At 41.4% G+C, this 10,619-nt stretch overlaps 1 protein-coding gene across 1 annotated transcript; it reads right to left on the bottom strand.

The window, feature by feature from the left end:
- Positions 1-864: 864 nt before the first annotated feature.
- LOC142075552 (lamin-B1-like) lies at positions 865-7,295 on the bottom strand. Its single transcript, XM_075136992.1, has 5 exons — positions 7,284-7,295; positions 7,070-7,195; positions 5,946-6,116; positions 3,897-4,022; positions 865-1,405 (listed from the first exon to the last, which is right to left on the bottom strand). Exons 1-5 carry the CDS (start codon positions 7,293-7,295, stop codon positions 1,169-1,171), a joined length of 672 nt encoding a protein of 223 aa, XP_074993093.1. The 3' UTR covers positions 865-1,168.
- Between the last annotated feature and the right edge of the window lie 3,324 nt (positions 7,296-10,619).

The following is a 10,619-nucleotide window of genomic DNA, read 5'->3' as shown; positions in this document are numbered from 1 at the left end:
CTTCCCTCGTCTGGAGGCTGCACGCTCTAATTTGAAAACGATGCTTGACTCCAAATCCTGTGGGTGCCTGAGTGCCCGGATTTAAGTTGCCTCAGATGAGTACTCTGATTTCAGTATTCCAGATGCAATTACTGATTGAGATTCAGCTCAACCCAGGTTTCAGTGTTAGCATTTCAATATTCCTTATCTGATGTTAATGTGGCTCCTGAAGGTTTATTGCGAGTGAAATGTCATGTCCTTAATTACAAGCTGAACATGAATTCTTCAGGAAAAGCAAGAATCCTTCAGTGCTGCAAGTACAACAGATGAAAAAGTCACATTAATCTGTGTGGAACTGAACCCACTGCAGGTCAGGTTTATGGCTTTTACATCACACTAGCCCTTCTCAAGCGATTAAGTAGGCTGCATCTTCTGGAGGTCAGTTTACAATTAGGACCACTGGGCACTGTCAGCTGGGTGTTAGAAACTAGAAACTGGAAAGAGGAACACTGTGAACTGTTGAAAGTCTCGACTGTGAACCCAAATGTCCTTCTCAGAAATTCCTGGGCAGATAAAACAAGTAAAGAAAAAATTCTTAGGGGGACTTAAGCCATTGGAGGAAATTTATGCAAAAACTCAATGGCACATGAGCTGTTGATATTTCATCCCCACGCTTGAGAGGAGTCAGCCAGGACCACTGAAGTATCAAACTACTTTAAATGACAGCTGAGACTTATCAGGCAAAAATTCTCAGTACTGCTGAACTCTGGGGTCAGATGTGGGAAATGCAGCTAGCCAATAAGCTGGGCAATCATAACAGCTGTTACTTTATTAAAATTATTCCATACTTAAAGAAGTTTAGCTAACAATTAAATAACCCTGTAATTAACTCTGAAAAAGTATATTAACCATGGCACCAAACAGACCTACAAATGACAATTCATGACGTTCTCAGTGCTGACTTTTAACAGAAGAATGGTATTTGTTCTCTTGAGAGCTATTGGTCTGATACTCAAGCAGCTTGGTCTCATGCAGACTTAGAAGTAAGTGTGTCAGACAGGAGGGGGCAAAAACAAACAGTGCCTTGGAAACTGTAGTAAAGCACCTAATGAATGCATTCCCAGGAAGACCCGCCTTTTAATAGAGAATGAGACAAGTAAAGGAAGCACACAGACACCAGCATTTGCTGCTACATTCTTTCATACCTCTCCTCTTCACCCTCCAGCAATTTCCGGTATGCGCTGATTTCCATATCAAGTGCCAGTTTAACATCCAGAAGTTGTTCATAGTCACTCAGCTGCTCCTGCATCCGATTTCTTATCTCGGCCATTTCCTTCTCTTTCTCGGACAGTGTTCTGCGACAGTTTTCCCGTTCCTTGGCCAAGTTGTCCTCAAGCTCTTGCACTCTATCTTGCCATGCTCTAGACTAGAAAGCATTGAAAACACCAGCGGTGCAAAGGAAACCTCACCCAAACCTCCATGCACTCTGCTATTCAGGTGACATGGCATTCAAAACTTTAGGTTAAGCATCCTCCCCCACTTTCTGAATTCAAACTCGATCATATTCAACTTGCTGTTCTCCACCTCATCTCCTACGAACATAACACCTTAAGTTCCAGTGAAACTTACAACATACTTTGAAAGACAACTACCTGCTCCATTCTTCCGAGATCTGAAGACATGTTCCTACACCTGGGCTTTCTCAGTCGAGAAAAATGGAGCTTAAGAGTCAAACTGTTTAAGATGTGCTGGAGAGGACACGACACAGAATTAAAGGGCAGCTCAGTGCAGTTCAGACCCTGCGGCAAGTAAGTGCCCTTTAGATTTCAGATGTCTACTTCCTGCTTCAGTTTACTGCTGCCAATTCTGAATTCTGGGAGAAAGTTCCTCTAAAGGAATAGGGGTTGTTCTCAGTGAAAGCCTGCCTGCCTGTCAGCAGCAGCCCTCAAGCCTTCCTGGAAGTACAGTGGTAAGTGTCCCATTAAGAAACCTAATTTGTCACATACTTTAGAACTCACATCAAGCCAGTGGAACTTAGTATTTTACATACAGAATGGAACGTGTATCAAAGAAAGGCCGAATGATGACAGCTTTAAGATTTACTTTCCCTGAGCGTGCTTTCTTCTGTTGGACAGTCTCTTGAGATTTTTTTTAATTAAAGGACAGACACCGGAACCACTGCCCCACGATCACCTTGTCTGGTTAAGTCACCAAGTTTGCTACGCAGGCACTCTACTTAGGAAGTCATCATAGTCCAGAGACAATGAAAGCAGGCCGTCTAAAAGGCTGATGCAGAGGACCCGTGTAACCGCTTGTCCGTGTTAAGAATCAGATAAGGAATTTAATAAAAGGAGTTGAGTGTCACATGGAAGATCCCAGTGGATACCACTGCCCGTAGCTCAGTGTTGGTAACTCAAACCAGACCAGCATCAGTGACGAGAGGGTTGCCTTCTTCCAAGAGAACAAAGCTAAAGTTAGTGCTAGCTACTGGTAGCTAGCTGTAGTACTTAGTGCTGTAGTACTAGCACTACCAAAAAAAAAAAAACCCACAGCAGGAAAAATGGTTTTTCTGGGGGACAGTTGCAGTCAAACTGGCAGAAGTTGGTTCTGATAGCCCTGAAGTTAACAACCAGCACCCTCTGCAAATTCAGAAGCAAGTTCTCTGAAGCTAGCTGTCGCTCCCAAGTACGCAACAGAACACAGGTAATTAACTAAAGTAAGAAGGGAAAAAACCCTCAGAAACACCTGTTGGCTGAACCACCACAAGGAAGATGACAGTAATCTAAAGGCAGAAATAAGATTTAAGTAGACAAAACTCTCAATCCAATTCCTGTGTAACCTCATGCACATTCATGACATCGCTTGATCTTTTCCAGAAACTAACTTGCCTACGTAACAGGAAAACTGAGAAGATTCATACTAGTATCTGCCAAGTTATTTGGAAAATTATGAAATAACGTCCCCTGCATTTATATGCTTCACTTAAAATACACAGAATTTTGAAGTCCTACAAGAGCCTACTGTACAGCAGGAATACAATCCAAACTGTATTGCAGAAAGGATCAAAGCCAAATGTTACTAATATTTTACATTTTTCAAAAAACCAAATGGTTTGTTGCGTCTTCAACTGATTAGTAAGTTACAAAAGCCCACTTCAGAACCAACTCCTAACATTTCTCATTTTCACTCTGGATTTTCCACTGCAGTGCACATGACGTTACTCCCGTCAAATAAGCTAGTACTGAACATACGGCTTGTCATAGGTTGTGTCATACTTCTTCGGCTGTGATCTATGTGCTCTGTGATCTGACTAAGTATAATTAGTTTCTGCTCAAGACCTGGCTCTACAAATGCTCAAGTACAGTAATTTGGTGTAGTTTCACAGTCTCATATATTTCATCCTCATCCTGGTAAAATCACTCTTTTTTTTGTGGTTTTTTTTTTTATTTATTTTTTATTTTTTAAGAGTTCTAGATGCAAACTGGATCTAGGATGAAAAGAGACACCAAACAGACAGAGACTGCATATTCCAGCTCTGGCTTTGAATGTTGCTTTGTGGAATCCCACGCTAGGCTCTCCAGCTGCTACAGAACAGAACTAAATTGCTTAGAATGTCGAGAACTTTTAATACAGAGCTCTTGTCTAAAATTGTCCCATCTATCCGCAAAAGGTTCCGCACAAGCCAGTTAACAGTACCCCCTTTCAAATACTCACTCTGCAGCAGGATACTGCACAAAAAACTCAACTTTGTCAAAAGGAGACATGAAGAAATTTGAAAAAGTACAGAACAGCAGAACAGAAGACAAATTCAAGTCATGATGCTGAACACACTTACAAGTTAAGGGAAAGAAAGTCCTTTAATATACATATCAACAACTGTAATTGGCAAGACTGAAGAGTCACAAAGAGCTTGCTACCTCTTTCTGAAGGCTGGCGATACGGGAAGACAGAGTATCAATTCGTATGCGACTTCCATTCAGTTCTTCTCTTACTGTGTTGGCTGCAGAACTGCTCATCTCAGAGGACAGTCTAGCATCCGCAAGCTGCAGCAGAGCAAGTGAGGACATCACTTTCAAAGCAACTTTTATTAAAAGAAAAAGGAGTCACTAAAGCCCACATGCAAAACTAAGCCGCAAAGTTGCTCTCTGCAGCTCTCACACAACGAAACGCCTCCTTCTTTAGGGGTTGAATACGGTGGCTCAATTACCATGCTGGATCGCCCTACCTGAAATCACAATCCTCTCAATATTTATTCTAGGATTAAAAACTTACAAGTTTCCCTTGCAGACATCACTGAAGTTGGACTGCTAAATCCAGTTTTCATGCTGGCCAATGTTTAGCTTCATATATTTAATTACTGTAGCACTGGTTTTGAGTATGCTTAAATAGAAGCAGCTAAACTGAAATTACCGGTTCAGAAGGCCAACGAAGCTGGTGAAGGGTCTGGAGAACAAGTCTTATGAGGAGCGGCTGAGGGAAGCAGGACTGTTTAGTCTGGAGAAGAGGAGGCTCGGGGGAGACCTTATCGTGCTCTACAACTACCTGAAAGGAGGTTGTAGTGACGTGGGTGTTGCTCTCTTCTCCCAAGTAACTAGCGATAGGACGAGAGGAAATGGCCTCAAGTTGCGCCAAGGGAGGTTTCGACTGGACATGAGGAAAATCTTCTTTACTGAAAGAGTGGTCAGGCCTTGGAACAGGCTGCCCAGGGAAGTGGTTGAGTACCATCCCTGGAAGTATTTAAAAGACGTGTAGATGAGGCGCTTAGGGACATGGTTTAGTGGGCATGGCGGTGTTGGCTTGACGGTTGGACTCGAGGATCTTAGAGGTCTTTTCCAACCTTAATGGTTCTATGATTCTATGATTCTACCAGGTCTCTAAAACCAAGCAAACTTACGTTAATTTTCAGCCAACATAAGCAAATCGGTAATGTGCCTTCAGATTACAGTACCAGTGCCATGAGTTACTACTGCTTCATTCTATCACAATTTCGAGCTCAAATAATTTTATTTTTTTAATCCTTCCTGCTGAACCCTACCACATCCACTTGAGCAGCACCACAGACTTACTATTGAACTTGCAGTTGCAGACGAAATGGAATCTAAAAAACCTTTTTTAAATTAAAAGTCAAAAAATACAGAAACAGTACGCCTGAAGAGAGGGAACAAGAAAGCCTCAGTTATGAAAGCACGTTTAGACTCAAAAAAAAAGAAAAAAATATTTTTGGCTAGATCTTATTTTAAATCAGTTTTTCCAAGTCAGATCGAAGCCCTGAAGATAAGCATTTGCACACTCTTAGGACTGTAAAGACTGAAGTCTATGCCACTAAATTCAGTTTTCTGCTGCAACATCCCACCTGGTTTTTAAAAACATTAACTGCAGCAAGTACAGCCACAGAAACCAGGTTCAGTTGAGACACAAGGATCCCCTCCTGACAGAAATGCTGAATCACAGTAGAGGGAGGAAATTAGGAAGTATAACTGATCTCAGCTTAAGTATGCTTCCTCTCTACAAGAGTGAAAAGCAGAAATCATTGGGTGTGGTAAAACTTCCACGTGTTTTGTATGGGGTCAGAGGATTCAGGATGCTGTCTTCTCAGCAAGCCCTCTTACGAAATAAGTTTTGTACAAAATATGGGACACCTTATTGATCATCGAGACTATGTTACAGCTGACGGGTAATAACACATGAACTTTCCTTGAATTCATAGTAATCCCAGTACTAATCCCTTTTTCCCCCACAGTTCACCTTGACATGGTGCTCCCTACTCTTATATTATTACACTTCCTGAGGATTAAACCTGCTCCCAAAAATGAGACCTGAAAATGCAAATTCACATTCAAAAGCATGGTAATTTTAAACCAAGCTCCATAATAAAATCCTCTGAAATGCAAGTAATTAGGGTATCTTGATATTAAATAAAACAAAAATAAAGTACGTCAGACAACTGTATGAGAAGATTTTCTCACTTGGGCATGGTAAGTCTGTTCAAGCTCTTCTTTGTACAGCTCCACTTGTGCATCATGCTGCTCTCCTATGTCACAAAGGGCTTGGGCCAGTTTATGTTCATATTCCATTTGACGCCCAGAATCAACCTCAGCTAAGCGAGTTTCATGTTTCCTTCTTGTTTCACTGATTTCCTACGAAAAACAGAAAAATAAAATAACATTCAGTAAATGAGACAAAACAAGTTTTAGAAGACTATCCGCTGAGCAGAGAGCGATGCAGATTTTAGCTAGCCTTGTGGATCAGCATTAGATTAGTTTGTCTTTTTTTGCAATAGCCAGTCATTGAAATTAGAGCTAGGATACCGTCGGCATGTAAAGTCCCATTCCCTTCTGACAGTTGCCTGCACTTTCAACAAATGCACATCAGTATGATTGGATTTTAGAAATACATCCTCCCCTTCTTCAGGTTTCTTCTATGCTTGCACAAAATTAAATTTTATTTGTATGCTTGCCCCCGGTCTCTGGAAAAAAGGATTCCAACAACATGAACAAAGCTGAAAATACAACGAGCAAGCAAATGTGCACACAGAACAAAAGCGACTATGGTTACGTTCGTTACTGCTCTAAGGTTCCTCCCGGAAAGCCTCAAGTACTACAAGTGAAAGGGAGAGGCAAGAAAAGGCTCTAAAAGACAAATATTCATCAACTTCTGTTCCCATTATTCAAAAGCATCCTATTAGAAAGCTCGGAAATTAAAAGCCAGTACAATTTCATTGCATCTGTTTGAGTGTCCCTCTCCACTTTATTTCCCATAAAGGGATTACGCGAGAAATTAACCCACTTTCTCATTACTGTGAAAAGACATGTACATTGCAATACCATGGGCAGAATTTAACACGAAACGACATGATACGTGAAGCTATTTTGTCACAAGAGCTCTGCGTTAACATAATTTTTGTGGGAAAAAAAGTTGGAAATCTTCCAGCTGGAATAGAGGTAAACCCTGCTCCGAGTGGGAGTTCAGACCAAATGACTTCCTGAGGTCCCTCCCAACCTAAGCTACTTTAGTATTCTAGAATGCCCCCCCTCCCCCAAGTTGTCTTCTCCCCTTTAAAAATGTGAATTCTTGAGACTAAAGCATTTACCTCCTCATACATAGTTTTACGGAATTCCAAGTCCTCAGTGGGACTCTGACAACGGTTTTCAAGATCCGCCTTCAGCAAGGTTTCATTTGCAAGCTGTTCCTTGGCAGCCGCTAAAGAAATCTCAAGCTTTAAAAAAAAAAAAAAGAAAGAAAAGAATCAACACAACACTGATTATGCAGCAGAACTCACAAGGACCTCAGCTACCTAGAAGTACAGCTAACTCCATGTTATGGTTGAACTTAACAATCAAATCCAGTATTTACACCACTAATGTCTTTTTCCATCCCTTTTGCAACCGCTTGCACAAGGGAGTTCTAGGTATTTCACACCGGTAACTAGCATTAAAATGCTACTTACCAATTTTCCTTACAAAACTTCAGTTTTTCTACATGGCAAATACCAGTTTCCCGGTCTCCTCAAGTCATCCTCTTGAGGTGCTGTTGCTTAAGATCACACATCATGGGTTTCAAAGGGTTAACAAAACTAGCCCACGACTGTTTTTCCCTCTTTGTTCTACCAGATGCCCAGAAGACGGAGAACCACAGGCAGAACTAAAAGGAGGGCAGAGAGAATCACAAACCCTTACTTGTCAGTTATTCGTTATCTGTATTTGTGAAGTCAGCCTCGTCCCCCGAAACAGTTCTACAATTTGTCACGTTTATTTTGACTCTTGACCTGCTTTCTTCAACCTAAGTACCATCCCTTGCAATTTCAGAGTCTGCAATTTCAAAAGCACTCTACTGCACCATTCACGTTATTAATAAACTGAACAGTACTGGACACACACACCTGCGCAATACTGCTTTGTCACATACTTTAGAACTCACATCAAGCCAGTGGAACTTAGTATTTTACATACAGAATGGAACGCGTATCAAAGAAAGGCCGAATGATGACAGCTTTAAGATTTACTTTCCCTGAGCGTGCTTTCTTCTGTTGGACAGTCTCTTGAGATTTTTTTTAATTAAAGGACAGACACCGGAACCACTGCCCCACGATCACCTTGTCTGGTTAAGTCACCAAGTTTGCTACGCAGGCACTCTACTTAGGAAGTCATCATAGTCATCATAGTCCAGAGACAATGAAAGCAGGCCGTCTAAAAGGTTGATGCAGAGGACCCGTGTAACCGCTTGTCCGTGTTAAGAATCAGATAAGGAATTTAATAAAAGGAGTTGAGTGTCACATGGAAGATCCCAGTGGATACCACTGCATGTAGCTCAGTGTTGGTAACTCAAACCAGACCAGCATCAGTGACGAGAGAGTTGCCTTCTTCCAAGAGAACAAAGCTAAAGTTAGTGCTAGCTACTGGTAGCTAGCTGTAGTACTTAGTGCTGTAGTACTAGCACTACCAAAAAAAAAAACAAAACACAGCAGCAAAAATGGTTTTTCTGGGGGACAGTTGCAGTCAAACTGGCAGAAGTTGGTTCTGATAGCCCTGAAATTAACAACCAGCACCCTCTGCAAATTCAGAAGCAAGTTCTCTGAAGCTAGCTGTCGCTCCCAAGTACGCAACAGAACACAGGTAATTAACTAAAGTAAGAAGGGAAAAAACCCTCAGAAACACCTGTTGGCTGAACCACCACAAGGAAGATGACGGTAATCTAAAGGCAGAAATAAGATTTAAGTAGACAAAACTCTCAATCCAATTCCTGTGTAACCTCATGCACATTCATGACATCGCTTGATCTTTTCCAGAAACTAACTTGCCTACATAACAGGAAAACTGAGAAGATTCATACTAGTATCTGCCAAGTTATTTGGAAAATTATGAAATAACGTCCCCTGCATTTATATGCTTCACTTAAAATACACAGAATTTTGAAGTCCTACAAGAGCCTACTGTACAGGAGGAATACAATCCAAACTGTATTGCAGAAAGGATCAAAGCCAAATGTTACTAATATGTTACATTTTTCAAAAAACCAAATGGTTTGTTGCATCTTCAACTGATTAGTAAGTTACAAAAGCCCACTTCAGAACCAACTCCTAACATTTCTCATTTTCACTCTGGATTTTCCACTGCAGTGCACATGACGTTACTCCCGTCAAATAAGCTAGTACCGAACATACGGCTTGTCATAGGTTGTGTCATACTTCTTCGGCTGTGATCTATGTGCTCTGTGATCTGACTAAGTATAATTAGTTTCTGCTCAAGACCCGGCTCTACAAATGCTCAAGTACAGTAATTTGGTGTAGTTTCACAGTCTCATATATTTCATCCTCATCCTGGTAAAATCACTCTTTTTTTTGTGGTTTTTTTTTTTATTTATTTTTTATTTTTTAAGAGTTCTAGATGCAAACTGGATCTAGGATGAAAAGAGACACCAAACAGACAGAGACTGCATATTCCAGCTCTGGCTTTGAATGTTGCTTTGTGGAATCCCACGCTAGGCTCTCCAGCTGCTACAGAACAGAACTAAATTGCTTAGAATGTCGAGAACTTTTAATACAGAGCTCTTGTCTAAAATTGTCCCATCTATCCGCAAAAGGTTCCGCGCAAGCCAGTTAACAGTACCCCCTTTCAAATACTCACTCTGCAGCAGGATACTGCACAAAAAACTCAACTTTGTCAAAAGGAGACATGAAGAAATTTGAAAAAGTACAGAACAGCAGAACAGAAGACAAATTCAAGTCATGATGCTGAACACACTTACAAGTTAAGGGAAAGAAAGTCCTTTAATATACATATCAACAACTGTAATTGGCAAGACTGAAGAGTCACAAAGAGCTTGCTACCTCTTTCTGAAGGCTGGCGATACGGGAAGACAGAGTATCAATTCGTATGCGACTTCCATTCAGTTCTTCTCTTACTGTGTTGGCTGCAGAACTGCTCATCTCAGAGGACAGTCTAGCATCCGCAAGCTGCAGCAGAGCAAGTGAGGACATCACTTTCAAAGCAACTTTTATTAAAAGAAAAAGGAGTCACTAAAGCCCACACGCAACACTAAGCCGCAAAGTTCCTCTCTGCAGCTCTAACACAACGAAACGCCTCCTTCTTTAGGGGTTGAATACGGTGGCTCAATTACCATGCTGGATCGCCCTACCTGAAATCACAATCCTCTCAATATTTATTCTAGGATTAAAAACTTACAAGTTTCCCTTGCAGACATCACTGAAGTTGGACTGCTAAATCCAGTTTTCATGCTGGCCAATGTTTAGCTTCATATATTTAATTACTGTAGCACTGGTTTTGAGTATGCTTAAATAGAAGCAGCTAAACTGAAATTACCGGTTTAGAAGGCCAACGAAGCTGGTGAAGGGTCTGGAGAACAAGTCTTATGAGGAGCAGCTGAGGGAAGCAGGACTGTTTAGTCTGGAGAAGAGGAGGCTCGGGGGAGACCTTATCGTGCTCTACAACTACCTGAAAGGAGGTTGTAGTGACGTGGGTGTTGCTCTCTTCTCCCAAGTAACTAGCGATAGGACGAGAGGAAATGGCCTCAAGTTGCGCCAAGGGAGGTTTCGACTGGACATGAGGAAAATCTTCTTTACTGAAAGAGTGGTCAGGCCTTGGAACAGGCTGCCCAGGGAAGTGGTTGAGTCACCATCCCTG

This window comes from Calonectris borealis, chromosome Z, assembly GCF_964195595.1.
Source record: "Calonectris borealis chromosome Z, bCalBor7.hap1.2, whole genome shotgun sequence".
Lineage (NCBI taxonomy): Eukaryota > Metazoa > Chordata > Aves > Procellariiformes > Procellariidae > Calonectris > Calonectris borealis.
This window is presented reverse-complemented; position numbering and strand designations above follow the sequence as displayed.